This window comes from Camelus dromedarius, chromosome 8 (assembly GCF_036321535.1).
Source record: "Camelus dromedarius isolate mCamDro1 chromosome 8, mCamDro1.pat, whole genome shotgun sequence".
NCBI lineage: Eukaryota > Metazoa > Chordata > Mammalia > Artiodactyla > Camelidae > Camelus > Camelus dromedarius.
In genome coordinates this window covers 70,901,375-70,922,679 of record NC_087443.1, presented here as the reverse complement: position 1 = coordinate 70,922,679, position 21,305 = coordinate 70,901,375, and the positions used below count along the sequence as shown (strand labels likewise).

At 43.0% G+C, this 21,305-nt stretch overlaps 1 protein-coding gene across 7 annotated transcripts in view; it reads left to right on the top strand.

Moving 5' to 3' along the window:
- LOC105095098 (heat shock 70 kDa protein 12A) overlaps positions 1–21,305 on the top strand; it is a 272,860-nt gene that overhangs the window by 121,003 nt on the left and 130,552 nt on the right. For 6 of the 7 annotated variants that reach the window (XM_064488474.1, XM_031461838.2, XM_031461837.2 and 3 more), the window contains one exon: positions 8,028–8,115. In XM_064488474.1, the coding sequence (XP_064344544.1) occupies positions 8,028–8,115 (88 nt within the window). Of the gene's footprint in view, positions 1–6,922; positions 6,980–8,027; positions 8,116–21,305 lie in introns of those variants that run through there. The other variant, XM_031461839.2, reaches the window with a different exon arrangement.

The following is a 21,305-nucleotide window of genomic DNA, read 5'->3' as shown; positions in this document are numbered from 1 at the left end:
TGTTTTGGTAATGGATCTGGCCGAGAAGGCCTAGAAGTATTGGGTCTTGGAATCAGACCCCATGGGTTCAAGTGCTGGGTCTTCCAGTTTCCAGCTGTGTGACCTTGTACAAGTTACTTAACCTCTCTGATCCCATTTCCCCATTGACTAGTATTTTCAATTCCACAGGATTGCTATGACTTAAATTTAAAAATCCATGAGAACTTCTTCCCACAGTGCCCAACACATGGTAAATTATGTCATTATTGCCAAAGAAATTAAGAGAAAGGAAAATGTATTTTTAATAGTTTTGCAGTATATATCTGAAAACCTTCATTTGGTTTTGTATAGGAATTCAGATGGAATTGAATTAAATGATAAGGGGGACTCCCCCTCCCTTTTAAAACAATATTAGTGACCTTTTAACCCTTACCATTTGTGCAAAATTATAAAGTTGATGTGTTATTTCTTCTTGCTTGCCAAATGCAGCGGGAAGCTGGAGTTATAGCCATAAAATGAATGTTCAAAACTGGCATCCTGTCAAAGGCTGTTTAGACTCAGCCTTCCGGTCAAAGGGCTTTGACACCAGAGACCAAAAGATACTGTTGGAGATGCTGCTGCTGGCAGTTTAATTGGTATTTTTCAGGGTGTAGACACACGATTTTTATATAGGCAGAATGAAACTGGGAGTAGGGCAATTATCCAGTGAGTTTAGACAGTAAAGAGAAAAGGAAAAAAAAATCAGGCAAAATAAATTCTTTAAGCAAGCTTTTTTGCCATTTTAAAATAGATACTTTTTAACTTTATAGAAGTAGATAGAACTTGAGTACTTTTGTGACATAATTATGAGGCTCATAAAGCAAAATGAATACACATAAAATACCCAACAAAGGCCAGGTTTTCTAATGTGTACTTTTCTTAATATAAAAGTAGCAAAATAAATACAGTAATTGCATTTATTGTGGATAAAGAGAAAATTAAACGTATTTTCCACTTAGAGGGCAGCAAAGAAGAGAGGAGGAATCCTGGTTAAGAGGACCAGTTAGATGTTTTATCAAATTATGGCTAAAAATGTTTTCTCTGTTCCTGGTACAAATACTGATTTGGTTTGTCTCCTGGCCCTTGAGAGTTGTGTGCCTACCCATTTTGTTGTTGCACTTGAGTGAGAGCTAATAAATTGTTTGACTTTTGTAATTAAACATAAGAACCGGATTGAAGGGGATTTTAGCTTCCCTGAAAGTGTACTTTAAGTTAATCTGCTTAAGAGGAATTATCTATTTCTTATTAGCAAAAATTAAAAAAAAAACAACAACTGTGTGCCTTTGTAACAATGATTTCTGCAGGCCTGATCATGAATCTCATGGTCAAGTTGAATCTGCAAAAAAGTATTTGGGGGATTTAAAAGATTCGGTCATCAAAAATTTAGGATTGGACTCTTTACATTTGTTATTGACAAAGTGTGGGGTTGTTTATTGTTGTTATTATTTTCTCTCTTTCTTCATTGATTTGTCTTTTTTGTCCTGTTTAACAAGTTTGAGAAGTTAGTTCTTTGAATATTTTTTAAAAATACTATCATAGATGCAGATGAGAATTATTTCTTGAAGAATTGTGATTTGGAGAGTATATTCCCATGAGTTTTTAGTGAATAAAATAATTTTAGGCAAATTCCTCAACATTGATTTCATCGCATCTCTTTCACATATGACAGTCACATACAAATTTTTATCACTGAATCCCTACGCACTTCTAAAATTTAAGATGACACTTACGAATGAATCTCTAATGCTAATCTAGTGTGTTAGATTAAATCCTATACAGTTAAAAAAATACATGGAATTGTGTTGTATAGTAGCAAGGGGTAATGGATCCTGTTTTTAATTAAATAATACAATTACTACATTTTGTGATGGTGCATTCAACATCTTAGGTGGCTATTATAGAAAGAAAAGCAGTAGTGATCAGAATAAGTTTTTCAGAAAAGTAAATAATGTTTCCATTACTACTTGAAGGAGAGATGTAGTAAGGTGAGAAACTAAAATATTATTTCTAAATAATTTTAATACATTACTGATGATGCCTACCTTCAGCTTGGGCTATAGTCAGCATAACTATACTTTAAGTGCTACAGCTGGGGACAGGAAGGAAAAGATAAGTGCCAGAGAATCTAACACACTAATTCCCAGACAGAAATAAAGAGTTGATGTGTATTAGGATGATTTTGTGTGACGGAACTCTCATTTGAAATAAGTAACTGAGCCACAAGTGAAGTAGGTGGGTGTCTGCTGGCCTCGATTTTTTCGTGAGCATAGAGATGTGACCGAAGGATGCAGCGTGAGCCATGTAGGGTCCCCTCTCTCACTGCCCTTGTTGTAACTGGCGCTGCTCCCGGAAGGAGCTGCACTTGTTCAGTGGCTCTCATTAGACTGTTGTAAAAAATATGAATTGATTTATGAACAACAGAGTCATTTAAAATATCCCTGAGCTATTCTAGATAACTGTCTTTCCCAGAGTTCATGGCCAAATATTTGTATAACCTTCATGGGAATTTGAAAATGGGGAAGATTGTGAAACGAACTCACAAGGCAGGGAATTTCAGAGAGAAGAGCCGTCTCGGTTAACGGTGGATGTCAGTACCTTCTAAAGCATGTTTCTGCCTCTAAACATTTAAAAGTAGAATCCCTAGGGTGGAGAACTAGTCCATATTTCTTTTTGATGTTGAGTTATTCCACGCCAGCACTGGTTAGAATTTATATTAACTTGTGGAGCTGACCTGAACTTTGGTTGCGTAATCAAATGCTTTCTTTTCTATATAGCCAAGCTGACAGGAAGGCTATAAGGGAAAAATTAAAGTTCCTGTGCTGATTTTGAGAATACAAAATCACAGACTGTGCTTTGTAGGGTAAGAATCAAAGTCTTGTAGAGATTTTTATAGAGTAAGAATAAAATGTTTTGTAGAGTAAGAACAAAAATACAACTTTTGTTTTAATGTATGATACTTGAAATAAGTAAAATGTGTGCTTATTAATTTATAAGCTTTAGAATGAATATTGTCCTGTGTATCATCATTTACTGCTTTACTGAAAATACAGCCATTTGGAATTCCTAACTAAGACAGGCCATTGCAGGAAAAAATGTAAATATACGGATGTTTAAATTAATATTTTTTCTGTATATTTCTCATAAACCTATTGTTGGAATACTGTTTTTGATATAAAGCTACAAAAGCAGGAAATGCAATCAAAATGAAGAATTCAAAACTATAAGCTCTTTTCATTTATATTTGCAATAGACTTTTTATCTCCAAGTATTATTTGTTATATGAGAACAAAAGGAATCACTATGTGTGTGTATGTTTTTAAACTGAAAAATAACCATTTTTATCTTCCCCCGTGTATGTGGTCTGGGTTTGATTCTGACTCACTAGGGGATGCCTTGAACTTTTCACACTCTTTTCCAAGCCGTAATGCTAAGAAAAAAGCACTATCCCACTTGACACAAAACTAGACCTTGGCTGGTGGATCAGAGAACATCACACACGCCTGTGCCATGTGGGCTAAAGGCTCAGCTGCCACATCTGGATCAGCCTGTGCGATTTTTATGTTTATGAGAGACTCACCTTGCTCTCCAAATTCAGCCTGTAGGACTATATACCTCATGCCATCCTATCTCCATCTATGTTTGACAAAATGTGTAGGTAACATTTTATTTTATTTTTTTAAGGGCAGGCATCTACAACGAGTCCTTTGGGTCAGTGATAACTTGTGTTGATTACCAAAGTGCATCTATTTCCACTGGATATTTTTAAATAAGCTATAATTCTCAAAGGGTGTGATTGGAAGAAAGGGCCTCTGATCTTGGAGGAAACAAACAAACTGGAGGAAAACAGTATGGGAACACTTAGTGCTTTCTGACTTTTGAAAGAAAGGAAACTTTGCAGCATGTAATTCTAAGGAAATAGTAGGACATACAAAAAACTAGAATCAAGCTCTTCACGGGGGAGGGAGTGAAGTCTGCTTGTATGGCTTCTGCAGTGTCTGACTTTGTCATAAAAAACTGCAGCTGAAGTATTCATTTAGAACGATTCCATGCATTGTGTGATGAATAAAGTAGTACAACCTTTTCCTTCCCTTAGCTGGTGGTCCTGTATTAATTCAGGAGCTATATAAAGCAAGTTTCAAAATGACATCCTTTTCTAACTGGAAAGTGAGCACACCTTATATATGGAATATAAATATTTCAGCAGGTACTATTACCCATCTGCCTGATGTTAACTTTTTATTTACTGTGTAAGTAAATTTACAAATCTGATTATGAAGAATGTTAGCTGTTACTCTGCAGAGCCATCAGATATTAGCCCGGGGTATATTTCTCATCACTCTATGCGCATTTCACCAGATAGGTGTGCATAGACGTAGGCATGATGCAGCATTTTAAAATGCATTCTTTTATTTTTAAACCTACGCCCAACATCTTGACAAGCCCTATTTAGTATGATGTTTAAACACACGTAACCCAAGGCTAATTTCTACCTTGTGAAGTCAGGTGGTCTAAAATGTGCTACAAAGATCCACAGGAGGAATAGGATGTACAGCCCCGTTTTGTTGTCTCTGAACTTTGGAAGTCTGTTCAGCCCCCTTGCATCATGTGCAAATCAATGCAAGGGGAGGATGCAAAAGTGAAACCAGTCGTGGCTCCTGCCAGACCTGACATTCATTCCCTAATGATGTGCTTGTTTGGCTCGTTTTCCTCCTTCAAATGTTCTTTTTCCCCTCCTCCAGAGGTACAGTGACACGGTGTTCACACTGTCCACGCACTCTCTCATTCTGGGAGTTCACACGGAGGACACTGAACACCAGCCCGGCCACTGTCCCGCTCCCCCCACCGCCAACACCACCTTCCGTGTGCTGTCCTGCTTCCGCGCCCTGCTTTACAAGGGGGCCTGGGGTTCTGGCCTGATGGTTCAGGTGCTCCTAGTCTTGGCCCTTCAGGGGCTTACTTAACCCGCTTTTATCACTTTGCCGTCTGATAGGCAAAGCTGCTAGAAATAACTATGTGGTTGTATTTACTATTCATTTCTCTATTTTCCTGATTATAGGAATTATTTTTAAAGATAAGGAAATCTTAGAGCCAGGCAGAGCTTTGGGGTCATTCAGTACCACAGACCAAAAAAAAAAAAAAAAAAAAAAAAAAAAAGACCTTCCCTTATAATAAGCAAACAGAAAAAAATAAATTCCAGTTGCTGGTGAAAGACTGTCAGCATAATTCTCCTCATCCAGGAATCAGTCTATTTAGTGGGTTTAAATTTAAAGAATTTAAAAAATTCTCTTGCCTGTGTGAGTAGATAATAGAAAAATACCTTTTATTATATACAGTATATTTTGGTGTAGTATGTGTAATTGCCCTAACTGAATATCACGTATATTCTGATAACATTAAAGGATTTAAGAATCTAAAATCCAAAAGTCCTAAATTCCAAGAAAAAAAAAAGTGCTGCACCTGTTTACAGTTACCAAGCTTGTACCACCATCTTTCAGAGGGTTTTGATGTAAGAAGTTCTATGGCTTTCTTCAGATTTATAGTTTTAAATGGCCTTGTTATAGCTGAGTTCTCTGTTTTCTTCTTTGTAAAGTAAGCAGGCAGATGTTTTTGCCCTTTTTAAAAAAAAGTTCAGTAAGCACGTCTCCTGCCCTTACTTCATCGGCTACAAGAACATTCGTGGCTCTTCCAGTGGGAAGGTGATTCACCTGAAGCTTTGTTCCCAATTTAGTAATGCGGCAGCGTCTCACTTAGCAAGTGGGGCTTCCTACCAATGAAGTTGAAAACAAGTCTCTCTCTCTTATTCAGAGACAAACTTAGATTTTTACCTGTCAGAGGAAAAATGAAACCATCACTAACCGCTGTTTATTTTGCTGGCAGGTTCATGCCTACGACAAAGTAATTTTTCCCCAGGTGAATTACTCCCTCAACGTTGGCGAGGCAATGACTAATAAAGTATTTATAAAAACTACGTTAAGTGTGCGGTCCCCATTCCCACAGTGTGTCACTGCTGCCACCAAGCGACAGGTCTGAAAAACCAGCAAATCTTAAACAATTAGAGCATCGATTCCTCTTTCCAAAACCAAGGCCCCTGCTACCTCCTAGACAAAGATGCTGTCTTCTTAAGTGATGGGTATTAACGGGAGACGCTCTCCTCAATCACACTTGACCCACGTGGGCGTTGCACCGATTTCATGGCTCCTGAGAAAAGAAAGGCAAGGGTGATCAAGAAAATAATTTCTTTGCCTGAATGAGTATCTCTGATTTTCGGGTTGAAGTTGTTTTTAGTTTAGTTTGGTTAGTTTCCCACAGTCTCACAGCAAAATTACAGTATGCTACAGGAAGAGAAATTGTCTTAAGAATCTATCCGCCGCTCCGAAAACTTGTAACTCTCGGAACACGCAAGTGCTTGGGGACGTAATTCAAACACTGTTCTCTTGAGCAACCTCATTCTTGAACTGGGCTAAGAGCTTTTCAATTGCTGTGACATTTTCAGCCAGGGAAGTAGTAGTTGTTGCAGAGCAATGTTTTACAGGCAATTACTTTATATGATCAATGGAGCAATTCCCTTCCAGAAAGGAACCAAAGCGATCAAGTTAAATCATTAAAGAGAGAGAAAGAGAGAGCGGGAGAAAGGATTCATCTCATTAGCCGGTGCCGGTGCTGCAGGCTCCGCGGCGGCGCACAATGTCACTGGCCCTTTAAGACAATGGCCGTACTCCCTCCACCGCCGCCACCCCCTCCCCTGTCGCTGTTGACAGGTCTGAACCTCCCTAGCAGCCCATTGTGGCCGCAGTAGGAGGCACCTGCAGAAAATGTGCCAAAACCAGGCAGGGAGCAAGGGCTTTTCAATAATCTCCGCAGCTGGAGAGGAGAGGCAACACTAAACAACCGGGCGCGGAGCCGGCACGTGATGGGAAAAGGGGTCACAACCAGACACCTCCTATCGGCTTTCTGAGCGCCGGTCGGTTCAATTTGCTGACATCTTCTAGCTGGCTTTTCTCTATTTGCTTAATATGCTGAGGTATTTAGCTTAAAAGCACTAAATGCTCCATCACGATGAGCTGCTCTCTCCCTTTCCCATTTACTGTTATTAAGGACATTTTCTCGTATTTTCTCTCTCTTTCTGCCCCAAACTAAGATTGTTTTCTTTTGCTTTTCTCTCATGAATACTTACAGGTGTTCTCCAACTCATGCTGCCCGCTTGATTTTACTCGTCATTAATTCAGGGACAAGTAAAGCTCTCCACATTCGGGATCTGTATTAAGCAGGCACATTCTGGCCGCACAGGTCTGGAAGCAGCTTTGCATTTCAACTCAGTAAACATTTATTGTGCATCTACTGTGTATCCACCACTGTCCTTAGGGCTCCCAGAAACCCAGAGATAGACAAGATGTGCTTCCCCTCTTGTACTGTTTAGGATCCAGCAGAGAGTCTAAATTGCTAACATAACCGACTTTGTTTTGTACCCATGCACGTTTCTATGTAGTACTTACAACCCTTTTGAGAATAAGCAGGAATGGAGGGAACTGGGATGTGCTGGTGGTGCTGTGGTTTTGTCGAGCGTGCCTTGGGAGTCAACAGGGCAGATGTGCAATTTCAAATCTCCAAAATAAATGACAGATGAGTGCCTGGCAGAGCACCTCGATTTTGGCAGCTCACCTCGATTTTGGCAGCTCTTATGGGTCCAAACTCCTTGCCTTTACACATCACTTGCCAGTTTTCATTGTATTTCCATCCATTTTTTTTTTCTCACTGGAAGTATAAGGCATTATCTCTGTCTTATAGATGAAAACATCTGAGACTTAGGGCCCCACAAGGAATAGGTGGTAAGTCAGAGGCCCTCCAGGACCCAGCCCCTCTGCCGCCGACCCAAACCCTGGCTTCCATTCTACCTAGTGCTGCCTCTTCAGAGGGTCTACCGGTGTGAGCACACGTTTTGAGAGCAGTGTGGAAGCACCTTGACAAAAAGACATTTTCACAGTGAAAACTCCTTTTTCCCCCTCCTACAGATGGAGAGTGTTGGCATGTACGGACTCTGTGGATGTACAGCAAAGAACAAAATGAGGTGCGATTCAAGGTGGGAAATAACCGCTTCAGGTAGGAAATGAACTAATTTGTGTAAGTATCAAACTGGCATCTGAAGTAGTTCCCCCCAGAATGTCATTCCTTTAGAGGGGGACTAGGGACCCTTAGATCTGTGTGCACATAAGGTATTTGCTAAACCGCTGCTTGTTCTGAATTACTGGTTCAGAATTCCACCAAGTGGTAAGAGGTGTGAGAGAGTATTTCAGAGGCACTCAACTCAGGAAGTCCTTTCCCACCTACCCGAAGCCCAGGAAGCTCGCTGTCCTTGCTCACTAGCGTGGCTCCTGGAGCGGGAACTAGCACTGGCCTAGCCTGCTGGGTGCACGCTGTCCCCCTGCTCTGCCAGCCTGCATCTGTTCAGGCAGATACTGAGACAAGGAGGAGATGCTCTCTCCCCTTCGCTGAGCTTGTTTATGCTTTAACATGTCTCTCCTCTCAGAGGACTGGTCCTCTTCCTTCTTCCCGAGCGCCTCCCTCCAATTCTGGAGAAAACAAGTGGACTATTCATGTAAAAAGAGAAAGAGTGAGCAGGGAGGGGGGAGATGCCACCGACATACTCCATTGAAAGCCACTGGCTGTTCATTTACATTCACACTTTTAAAAAATGTTAACTAATGATGTTAAATGGTTTGCCAAAGGTCCTGGCAGGTCAGTTGTAGAAGTGTCATTTCTGCCTAATTAGGGCTCTTGTGGCTGCCCAGGGCCTCCCAGTGCAACTGGTGACAAGCCGAGAGCTGACAGCTTCAATTGGTGCCAATAGGAAGGTTGGGCCGGTCATGTTTTCCAACTCAGCCAGGTGTTTGCTGAATGGGGGAGGGGGCCTGGTGAGATCTGAGCGCTTCTATGATCCTTTTTCTTTCATGGCTCCCTCCCAAGTCCTTCCCCTTTGCCTGTCTTGTCTTGTGTCAAGGTCAAGAATGGGCTTTGCTAAATCAGCAATTTGGGTTATCTCTGGGAGGTCATTAGCAATCTCCAGCCCAGACATTTCAAGTGTTCTCGGACCCCAGATGCTAGATCTTTTTTTTTCTCCTTAAAAATCAGAGGGTAGGAAAATAAAAGTTTTAGGTGAAAAACAATAGTAGGAAGAAAACAAAATAAAACAAAACAAAAGAACCAGAAAGCTCTGCGTAGCCATCACAGCATTAAACTGAAGACATTCATAATGATAAAATTGCTTGAGGGGAAAACAGCTAAAGCATCCTGATCAGCGCCTTAAATATTTCATGGAAGTAAAGACAAAAGTGAAAAGAAATCCTAACAAGTTCAATTGGATATAGAGTACCTAGCATGTAGTAGGTGCTTAATAAATGATTTATGGTTTGATTTGATTTTCCAGGAGAAAAATCATTGTGTGAGAAACAAAGAGTGATTGATAAGAGATCCTGCTATTTCTCATGCTTACTTTCATTGTTTCTATACCACTCTCTGAATTTCTCAGTTGACCACAAAATACATGCTCAATTGGAGTACCGCATGATCGGGTGATATGGTTATCTTATTTTTTTCTTTTTTTTTTATTTAAACAACTTAAGCAAAATACCTGCTGGTACTCAAGAGCCCCAGGCTGCAGCAACTGTGACACAGAGGCAGTCCTGCGGTGATGATATGAAATCAGTGTCTAGAATTTGGATTTGACACCCTGACAGATCCGCTGGGATGACGGCACTCCCGCTTTGTGCCTGAATTAAACCTCCCAGCCCTCCCGCAAGCACCTGCACGTGCGTGCAGGGACTGAGCCTGTTCGTGGGCCTGGTGGATGAGGAATGATGAGATTAATACACGGGCTTTTGGGGGCAGTGCCTTGTTAAAGTAAAGGGGGAAAGTGAACTGAAGAAAGCCATGTTTGTTTCATGAAAATCCAGACCCAGAGATTACAGTTCTGAGAAGGAGGAGGGAGACTCAGGTGATGGGTATCTAAAACTTTAAGTTTTCAGCTTCCTTTTTTCATGTGGCAATGCCTTTTGCATCTGCTGCCTCTGTGTTGTCTAACACAGGACTGTGAAAATAGGAGCCAGAAAAACAGACTGTCTGTTGATTTTATCCAAGGACTGTTGTGATGGTGAAATGAGACAGCGTACGTAAGCACATCTAGAACAGAGGATACCATGTATCAGGTGCCGGAGAACAGAGAATTCTCTCCCTGATGTCCCAGGTCCCTCATGGTTGGAGACCCTGTGCTGTTCTGTGGTGTCAAGTTATTTTCTCAATACCCAGGACATATTTGAACAAAGAGAATTAATAGAATCGACTAATAGGCTGACCTCGTGAATGATGAGTGAGCAAATGAATCTGGACATTTTCAAACAGTTTTGCTGCCTGTCTCACACTTTCCCTCCAGTGACCACCTTTGTCACTAAATTCCCTTAAAAGACCCACTTTGCATTTTTGTCCATCCATTTCATGCCACAGCATGTGCTCTCTTACCTCTGGTGACTTCCTTTGTTTACTCATACTGCTTTCATCCTGGAATGTGTTTCCACTTCTAGTCCCAGTACTAACCCCTTTCTGGGCTCTGCCTCCTACCTCTGCCTCCATTTGGAGCCCTGATCCTCAAGGCTGCCACTGCTGGATGTGTACTTGGAGGGCAAATGGTTGCTGTCTGGCTCTTATGAGTGCTAAGAAGTGGCCACTTAAGACTCTCCTCGTAGGGGGGAAGATGAGCATTTAAAAATCATTCTGTAAGTGGTAAAGAAAACCTTCTGCAGCAACTAAACCAGCATGGAAAATATACCATTAGTTTCTAAAACCATAGCAGACAAGTAAACAAAAAACTTCTGAGGACTTGTGAACAGAGGAAAGAACATGTGAATTACAGCAGGTCCTCTGTTTGTGGCAATAAAATCCTCCAATTGTATGCGTGATAACTGACCGTCATGCTGGTGACCATGGAAAGGTAAAATTATGTTCAGCTAGATGTTACCTAAATCTTTCTGAAAGGCAAATCTGATTTTGTTTTTCCTTTGTTTAAGTGGTCCTTTCAGATCTGGCTCTGCCTTCTCTTTGACCTTGAACTGTTACTCTGGTTGTGCTGACCTGCTGGCCATTCTCTAGACATTTCAGGGTGTTTCGTGCCTCAGGGCATTTGGACAAACTCTCTGTTATCCTTGGAATGCCCATTCTCCTGCCAAATACCTATTCATTATGCCACTTCCCGCACCAAGCTTCTCTTGCCACCCCACCTTCAGTTAGATTGACCTTTCTCTCTTTGTGCCCCGCACAGAACCTTACATTCTCCTCGGTAGTAATAATAGTACAAGTTCCCTTTTATTGAGTGCCTTCTGTTTGCCAGTAAGTGTAAGTGCTTTTGCTGTTGTAGGTACTCACTTACCGATGAGGACCCTGAGCTCAAGTTGCGTGTTTAAGGTCACACAGCTTGAAAGCGATGGAGCAGGGCCTGAGCCCAGCCGGGGTGACTAGGGCACACGTCCTCACCTCCATCTCAGTCTAGAACCACCAAACCACGCTGCTTCTCATTATAAGTGGCCGCCATGCTGGTAGATATGGGTGTGTGGTTTTAGCTTGTCTCCCCTCTAGGTGGTGAGGCCCTGGAGGTTGGTGACGCTCTTAGAACACTTTGAGTTCCAGTGCCTAGCGTGGGGCCGGCACATGGCAGAGACGCTGAATGTTGGTTGAATTAATAAAATTGCGTGGAATTTGATTTACTACGTATTTGCCTATGTTATACATATCTGTATTCTCTCCCTGCTTCTCTTAGTCTCTTTACATACGTGCATATTTCACATGTATATATGCATGCAGTTATATACATACCATATGGTTATATGCCCACATATACATATATGAACAGGTAGGTATATATACATGAATTAACAGACATATATATGTATCTGAAGAGAGTAAGGAAGGCGGGGGGAGAGTTGGTTGGGGTCTGGAGGAATATATGTGCATCACACAGTCTCTGACTTTGAATGGTGAGTTTGGATTCTGCATTAATCTCGCTTCCTTGTAGCCTGGATGAGACCCATGACCTTGGCCTAGATACTCCTATAGACTGACCTCGAAGCTCTCACAGTTCTGCACTGGGTGTCACTACATTTGAGTCAGAATGGTCACTACAGGAGGAGGATGCCCAGGGAGAGTAGCAGTTTTGAGTTTTTCCCTTTGCATCATGTCTCAGGTGTAGAGAGAGACAAGTCCCACTTTGTCCAAACATTTTTCCTCACCGTTGAGTCGTCTTGATCCTGAACCTGTTAGTGATGATGAAGGTGGGTTTCCTTCTCTGCCACAAACGCCCAGCGCGCCCTCCCGTCCTGTAAGGTACTGTGCGTCATGTGCAGGACCAGACTGACTAAGCGACCCAGCATGGGGACCAAAAGGCTTCACCAGAGCAGAGAGGCACCTGTGAGATCTGGAGAGTTGGGTGAAGGTTCGATAACAGCCGATCCAAGGGCAAAAATCTCTCTCATTTACCCTTTGGATTCTGGGCTCATGCCATGGATTACAAGGGAGAAAGTACGTGCGTCATTTATAGACAAGTGTCCGCTTGACACTGAGTGCACCGCATTTATTTTATCCTTCATGAGCATGAAATCCCTGTTTTAAAATCAGGTTCTAAAACTTTACAAGCTGTCAGGTTCTTACTGATTTCTCTGAAGTATTTCGGTGGCTGTGGGTGAGCCTTCCCGTGCCAGCCCCCGCCTCCCGCCTGTTGACCCTCCTGCCGCTGACCTGTCATGCCCCCACGCCTCTCCCTCTGCCCCTCTGCTCCCCTGCTAGAACCTTCCTCTTGGCCTTGCAAGAGCACATTCATGCTTTAAAACCTGTTCTCCTGCTTTGCTGTGGCATTGATGTGCTTACCGCCCTTCCATGCTTGTCTCTTAAAAGGCAAAAACAGACAAACAAACAAAGGTGTGCAGATTTCGATGGAGACATGGTAAAAACTAAGAATGTTTCTCACACGCTTTCACTACGGTACTCCAAATTACAGAGCTGAGTCAGCTGGCGCTTCTGCGAGAACGGACTGTCTCTGAAGTTTTCTGTTTTATTTTTTAAATATTTGCCAATTTTTAGTGTTTCTCCATAAAAAATAGGAATTTGTGGTTATATATAAGACCAGTTTTCTGAATTATGCCTTTGAGTGTCCCTGATGCGTCACTGCATTCCTTGGGGCGGGGCCCGCTGGATGTCTGACCTCCCCTGTCGCATGGGGCCCTGTGCTTGGTTTAATTCTCTGCTCTCGCCATCTTGAAACTCTTGATAACTCGAATGAGGGCCTTGCATTTTCGTTTTGTGCTGGCCCTTGTCAGTTATGTAGGTGGTCCTGCCTTTGGGGCTATGCAGCCCCTCTGACTGCAAAGCGTGGAGTTTCAGCATTAACACCTTACCACGAATTTGTCTGTCATGGCCTAGCCAGGGCTGTAGGAGAGGCTCGGAGCTCTTTTAAGGAAGGAGTTCTAGGCTGAAGACAATGGAGGGTCATGGAGGTTGGGGGCCCTGAAGGCCAGCATTGCCCAGGATCAGCCACACCCAGCAATGTCCCTAATGCCTGACTACGAAGGACAAGGAGTGAACAACCGTTCTGTAATGTTTCAGTAAGGCTTCCTGAGAGAAACCTTGTTTTTCACCTGGAACTACCAAGCCATTTGGCCAAGAACTTCTGCTTGTTTGAAGTCTTCAGAAAGAAATCCCCCATGAAGCACACCACATTTGGAAATGGACTTTCCTTTTTAAAATTTGTGTCTGTATGTTCTTATTCCTGATCTTCATTTGATTTCCCTTCACTTTTGTAATCTCTCACATACCCGTGATGCAATAATAAGAATGATATATTTGAGAGACGGCACAGAAAGGAAACTAGGGCAAAGTCAAGAATAAGGTGAGTTCACAAGTACATACCATGAGGTCTTGTGGATTTTGACAGATGAGCCACAAACGTGTGTGTCAGCCTCCTCATAGCCGAACAAAGCGGCGTGGTCAGCTGCAAGCGGATGGGAGGAGAAGGCGGGGGTGGGAAGCAGGTCCCAGCTTGGCTTCTGTTGTCTTCCCATGGGATCTAGAGATGACTTGGGAATATAAACTGGGTTCTCTAGGAATCTGTTTGCATGAGGGACCAGTCATCTCCCAGGAAACTCCAACATGGTCCAGAGTGATGCTTCCCTCGGAGGAGAGGGTCATTTTGAGTACACCATGATGTCCTGTCACTCAATCTGTTCCTCATCCGCCTACAGACTGACTGGGCCTTGAGCAAACAAGACAGCAGCTCCTTGCCCACACCTGCCTCCCCCTCTGACAGCAGGTGGAGCTGGGCCAGCTCCCTGCAGTGTGGACACAGGAGGGAGCTCCAGCGACCTGACGGCAGCGGCGGCAGAGGCGGTGAGCCCGGCACTGGCAGTGCTGGTGGCACTCGCACAGTGGCAGTGGCACCAGCACTGGCGGTGGCGGTGGCACCAGCACTGGCAGCACCTGTACCAGCAGGAGGTGGCACCACACCTTGGAGATGGGCCCAGCAACGTCGTGGTGGCTGCAGGGGCCAATCACCTTCAGCCAGTGTGGGAGGTGGGTGGCTGGAGGTGGCCCCGAGTGACTGACTCTGCCCATGGTGGCGGGGGCCCTACAGTGGCACCATGGGTGACAGAAGCCTGGACAACGGGAAACAGCAGAGAGGCTCATCCAAGGAGGTATCTGAGGCTCCTCTTGAGGAAGACGTGTCCAATAGCTGGTGGGAGTTGGAGCCAAAGAAATGCTCTTCATGATGTTAAATGATCACATTTTTGGCCTTAGGACAGGATGACACGTGAAGAGATGAGTGACATAAGATTTAGAGCATTTGTGAGATAAGGACCAACCAGCTGGTTAAGAGAAGCTCAGTTCTTCCTAGTGTGAGCACTCGTTCATTCATTCATTCACTCATTCATTCCTTCAGTGATTCATTCAACAGACATCAGGGGAACCTTTGCTGGAGTCTGGAGTCAGGTTCCTGGGATCTGAACTGGCTCTGCCATTTGCTAGTATGTGATCTTGAGAAAGTTACCTGATTCTGCACCCTAGTTTCTCCATTTGTGACATGAACTGTGAATAATATTAAGTACTTACCTTAGTGGGTTTTAAGGGAACCAAATGCACCTGAAGTTTTTAGCAGAGCACCTGGCACCAATTAAGTATAGAATAAATGTGAGCTTTGATGAACGGTTATGAGAAGTATGTAATCCCACATCAACTAAAGTAGTGTTTGTCCACATAATAAAATGCTGTATTTCCACTGTCCACAAGGATGTGCTGTGTTACCTGTGGCTGCGGCTTGGTAGGGAGATTATGGCTGATTTGATTGGTTTGATTTAATTACTTTGTTATCTGCCTTTCAGGATTTTTCCAGAGGATATGAACTATTTATGAGATTTTTAAATGGCAGGGAAAGATATCCCATCTGACCATCTCTTGGGTGCATTAGTCAGCTCCCTGACGCCTCTGTTCCCCACATACTTGGACAGTTCCCATGAAGGGCGACGTGAGGGCACTCAGAGCAGCTTATGGAAACTGTTGGCAGCTCTGACTCTCAGAAAGTTCTTCCACAGACTGTCTGTCTGTAGTCTCTGGCATTTATGTTTCTCATTCATCTATTCATTTAACAAATACTTATTAAGTGCCTCGTATACGCCAGGCACAGTGATAAGTTCTGGGGAGACAATGGTGAATGGAAGTCAACAGGCTCCCTTCATGGGGCTGGTAATTTAATAAGTCCCCAGACTGCAACCCAGTAATTAAATTAATATGTCATCACAAGTGGGAAGGTGCACAGCAAAGCTGACGGGGGTGGGGAGTTGGGGGAGGGCCCCTGAGAGGTGACAGTTAAGCTGAGACATGAAGGGTGTGCAGGAGATACTGGGGTGTGGGGTTGGGTGGGCGGGCGGTGAGCAGTCCAGGAGGAGGAGTAGAGTCTGCTTAGGAAACACACAGCATCTGTGTGGTTCACGTCGAGCCCTTCAAATATCTGAAGATGGCGTCTTCCCCGGAATCTTTGTTTTATCCCCAGTCTCTTCAGCTTTTCTTCCTAGGATGTGATCTGACATCCTTTTGTCACTCTGCGATCCAGTTTGTTGATATACCTGTCCTTTTTGTGACAATTTTATTGAGGTATAATTCACCTACCGTATAATTCACTCATTTAAAGTGTACAAGTCAGTGCTTTTTAGTGTGTCTCAGAATTGTGCAACCCTCACCGGATCAATTTTAGAACACTTTTATCACCCCCAAAGGAAACCCCCATACCCATTAGCAGTCACTCTCCATTTCCCCCCAAAACCCCTGCCCTGGGAGACAGCTCATTGTTTTCTGATCCTAAAAGCTGCCACTTCTGGACACTTCATATAAATGGAATCTTACAGGATGCAGTATTTTTGTAACTGCTTTTTTCATTTAACACAATGTTTCTAAGGTTCGTCCATGTTGCAGCATGTATCACTACTTCACTTCTTTTTATTACTGAATAATATTCCGTTGTATGGATATATCATACTTTGTTTATTCATTAGTCAGTTGATGGATATTTGGGTTGTGTCCACTAATTGGCTATTATGAATAATGCTGATGTGAACACTTACATACAAGTTTTTTGTGTGGATGCACGTTTTCACTTCTCTTGAGTATCTAACTCGGAGTGGAATTGCTGGGTCATATGGTAACTCTATGTTTAACTTTCTGAGCTATTGCCAGACGGTCTTCCAAAGCCACTGCACCATTTTATACTTCAAGCAGTAGTGTCTGAGGGTTCTGATTCCTCCACATTCTGGCCAACACTTGTTAATTTGTCTTTTTGATTATATTCAGCCTTGTGGGTGTAAAATGATATCTTACTGTGTTTTGGCTTGCTTTTCACGGAAGCCTAATGATGTTAGCATCTTTTCATGTATTTATTGGCCATTTGTAAAGCTTCTTTGGAGAAATAACTATTCATATTCTTTGCCCATTTAAAAATTGGGTTATCTTTTTTCATTGATTTGTAAGAGTCCTTTATATATTCTAGATATAACTTCCCTATCGGATATATGATTTACAAATATTTTCTCCCATTCTGTGGGTTATCTTTTCATTTTTTTGAGAGTGTCCTTTGAAGCACAAAAGTTTTAAATTTTGATTAAGTCCATTTTATCTATTTTTTTCTTCTTCTTGCTTGTACTTTTGGTGTCACGTGTAAGAAACCATTGCCTAATCTGACATCTCAAAGATTTATGTCCATGTTTTCTTTAAACATTTTTTTCTAGTGAGAAACATTTTTTTCTAGTTCTTACATTTAGCTCTTTCATCCATTTTGAATTCATTTTTGTATATGGTGTGATGTAGGGGTCCAGCTTTATTGTTTTGTATGCTATTCAGTTGTCTCAGTATCATTTGTTGAAAAGACTACTCTTGCCCCCTACTCAGTTGTCTTAGCACCCTTGTCAAAAATCAATTGACTATACACATGAGGGTTTTTTCTGAACTCTCAAGTCTATTCCATTGATCTATCTGTCTCTCCTTATCTAGTACCACACTGTATTGATTATTGAAGTTCTGTAGTAAGTTTTGAAATTACAGAGTTATGAGTCTTTCAAGATTGTTTTTGGCTGTTCTGGATGCTTTATGTTTCCATATGAATTTAGAATCAGCTTGTCAATTTATGCAAAGAAGCCACCTGAGATTTTTTTAAAAATTGTGTTGAAACTGTAGATCACTTTGGGGATTATTGCCATGTTAACAATATTAAGTCTTCTGATCCATGAATATAGGATGTCTTTCCACTTATTTACATATTCCTTAGTCTCTTTCAACAATGTTTTGTAGTTTTCAGAGTATAAATTTTACACTTCTCCTGTTAAGTTTATTCCTAAGTATTTTATTATTTTTGATGCTATTATATATGAAATTTTTAAAATTTCATTTTTGGATTGCTCATTTTACATCCTTTTTAAAATATGGTCCTTAAAACCGCTGGACTAATACAGAACATAGTGGGATGCCCACCTTACACTTGTAGATATAATTCCATGACTTTAACCTGAGATAAAGTTAGCTTTTGTGGGGGGAGGGGAGTGGACTAGGATGAAGGCCCAGTAACATCACACATGATGACACATGACTTATATGTCAACAAAAAACCTCTCATGTCAAGTCTTCTGCCACTGTACCATGCTTCCCTCATTCTATACCTAGACAGAGAGCCAAAGGTAACATATTACCCTTTCCATTTCATATTCTTAGATTCAGCCCATTGCCTCTCGTCTGTGAGTGAGATTGATTTGGATGCCAATTCTGACCCTGGTCATATCTTTGTCTCCCACCCTATCCACAAATATAGTGAACATACCCTCTTTATTTGCCTTCAATCCAGTGATAAAAATGTTCAACAGAGCTTTGCCAGGATAGAGTTCAGAACCTTTCTCTGAGATCTTTAAATTTCTATCTCTGAAAAACAGTATCCAACCAGTCCTCAAGCCACCCAGTAGTCCTTGCACCCAACTCATAGCCCTTGCATCCAATCCGTACGTCACCCCTGCTGAACTTATCAAATGCCCTACTGAATTCATTAATCCTTGATCTGATTCATTTCTGTGAGTCTAATAATGCCGTCAAAGAAGGAAAGAAGATTTACCTGACAGAGCTTTTTCTCTGTGAAGCCACAGTGAGTCATAGTGATCTTGCTTTCTATATATCCCTAAACTACAAACCTCCTTTAACAGCCATCCCTGAATCTTTTCCACCAAACTTACTAGCCGGTTATTCTTTAATTATAAGAGGATTAACTTCAGATGAAGAAGCTGAGAATCACAGAGATTAAAGTCATACATGAGGCTGGTAAGTGTGGAGGGAAGACTAGAACCCAAGGCATGTGATGACTTATCCTGAGCCCCCTCCCCTCAAGATGGAGAAAGTTCATGTGTGGACAGTGACAGGAGCAAGTGTGACTATGGGAAGAAACTCAGAAACTCCACGTTCTCGGGTAAATTCAGGCATTCAGCTTACTGTACCCAAAGTGAACTCCTAGTGCTGTGCACACAGTGATGCAGTTGCCTGAGCAAACACCTGAGGATGAGCAGAGCGTGAAAAGGAGGCTTTTAACCCACATCTGTGGTTTCATATTAGCTCATTTAATTCAGGTTCCTCTTTGGCCTGAAGTATCTGGATTTCATTAATTCAACAAACATTTACTCACATTTTTTTCCTGGCCCCATGGTAGGCTCTGGGGATCCCGAGATGTAAGAGGAGACGGACCGGAAAATCCAGCACCGTCACGTCCCACAGTGGGTACTCTGGCAAGTCACGACTTGCCATCCTGTCCCCTGAGGCCTGGGGTCTCTTCCCAGCAGTTAAGATGGCAGGTGACACAGGCAAATCAATATGGAACCACAGAGCAGACTTTTATTCAGCGTCTGTTCTAGGCATCAGAATACGGCAGTGAAGAAAACAGAACAATTCTATCCTTGCGGAGCTTACATTCTAGTGTATGTGTGTGTACAGATCTTAATGAATATGTCAAATGATACAGCCAAAAAGTAAAGCAGAATGGAGGATAGTGAGTGATGGGGTGGGAATGGTTAGAACTTAAAATAGGGAGTCCAGGGAGGCCTCACTGAGAAGGGGGCATTTGAGCAGCAACTTGAGGAGGTGACCGATCAAGCCCTGTGGATATCTGAGGGAGGAGCAACCTGGGCAGAGGAACAGCTAGTGCAAAGGTCCTGAGGTAGGAGTTGCCTTGTGTTAGAGGTCCAGCAAGGAGGCCACATTGCTGGGAGATGAAGCCATGGTCAAGGATTCTAGCTTGTTCTCCGAGATAGGAAGTGAGGGTCTTGAGTGGAAGAATGGCGTGATCTGACTTACGTTTTTAAAGGAGCCCAGTGGCTGTGTTGAGAAGAGACTGGTGGGCAGTGAAGTAGGCTGGGAGGCCAGTTAGGAAGCTACTGCTCCATGCAGATGGGAGGCAGTGCTGGTCTGGTTTAGGGCGACCTCTGGTGGAGGTGAGAAGCCGGCAGATGTTGGAGGGGGAGGCTCCAGGGTTTCTGGCAACTGGATGTGGGATGTGAAAGAGAAGAGTGAGAATGATGCTGGCAGTTTTGGCTCAAGCACCTGAAGGAAGGAGTTACCAGTTACTGAGGTGCAGACGGCTGGAGGAGGAGCGGGCTCGGGGCAGGGAGATCAGGCCTTCAGTTGGGGCCTGTTTATCAGAGTTACCTATTAGATGTGCAAGCGGAGATGGGTGAGCTCAGACTAGAGGTGTCACTGTGAGACCATCAGCACATCGTTAGTGTTTGAAACCAAGAAACTGAGAGAGCCTCCCTTGAGGAGAGAGTGCTGAGGGAAAAGAGATGTCTGCGGACTAAAGCCTCGGACATTTAGAGCTTGTGGAGAAGAGGAACAAGAACTGGAAGAGTCTGAGGAGGTGAGCCAGTGAAGGAAGAGGAAAATCAGGGGCCCTGGAAGTGGACTGAGGAGGGACTGCCCAGGAAGAGGGCAGTCTGCTCCAGCGAGTGCTGCTGACTGGCCGTGGCTGACGAACACTGAGAACGGACACGAATTCGCCATCTTGGTGACGCCACCAGTGGCAGAAACAACAAGCAGGTACCACTCCTGAGCCATCTCACAGGCAAGGTGCCACCTGCATCCATTCCTCCCCAGATGATCACAGTGGCTGTCCTCTGCACAAATCTCCAACTCCACCCCGGCCGCCCACATCCATCGTGGTGCCTGAAATCTCTGAAATGGCAAAACAAATCTTGTCTTCTCTGATATTACTGTGTCGACAAGTGTCTTCCTGATTAAGCTGTTTGTCAAAATTCAGAAACTGAATTGGTCTTTCTTGGCTTTCTGTATTTTGCTAATCAAGGCGTATTTGATTCTAATGCAACTGATCCAGTACAGCCTATTTCTACCACTGAAACACATGTACGTTATTTCTAAACATGTTTGATCACATACAAATTCCCCCCAGGAGGTACGTTTCCAGTGCACCTATTATTTAATAACATGACTTCCCCCATATTGTCATTGTTCTCTGGATCATTCCTACCCATCCTAGATAACACGTGAGGGGGATCAGTCCTGCCCTGTGTGCCGGGGACCAGAGGTGGCTGGACTGAGAAAATCTAAGAAGCAGAGCCAAATACATAAGAGGAGGATGGAGGTTGGCCAGGTGGATGATGGGCATTTAGGGGTGGAAAGGATGGCAAAAGCAGAATCTTGGAGCTGGGAAAATGCAGGTGAGTTTGGAACCA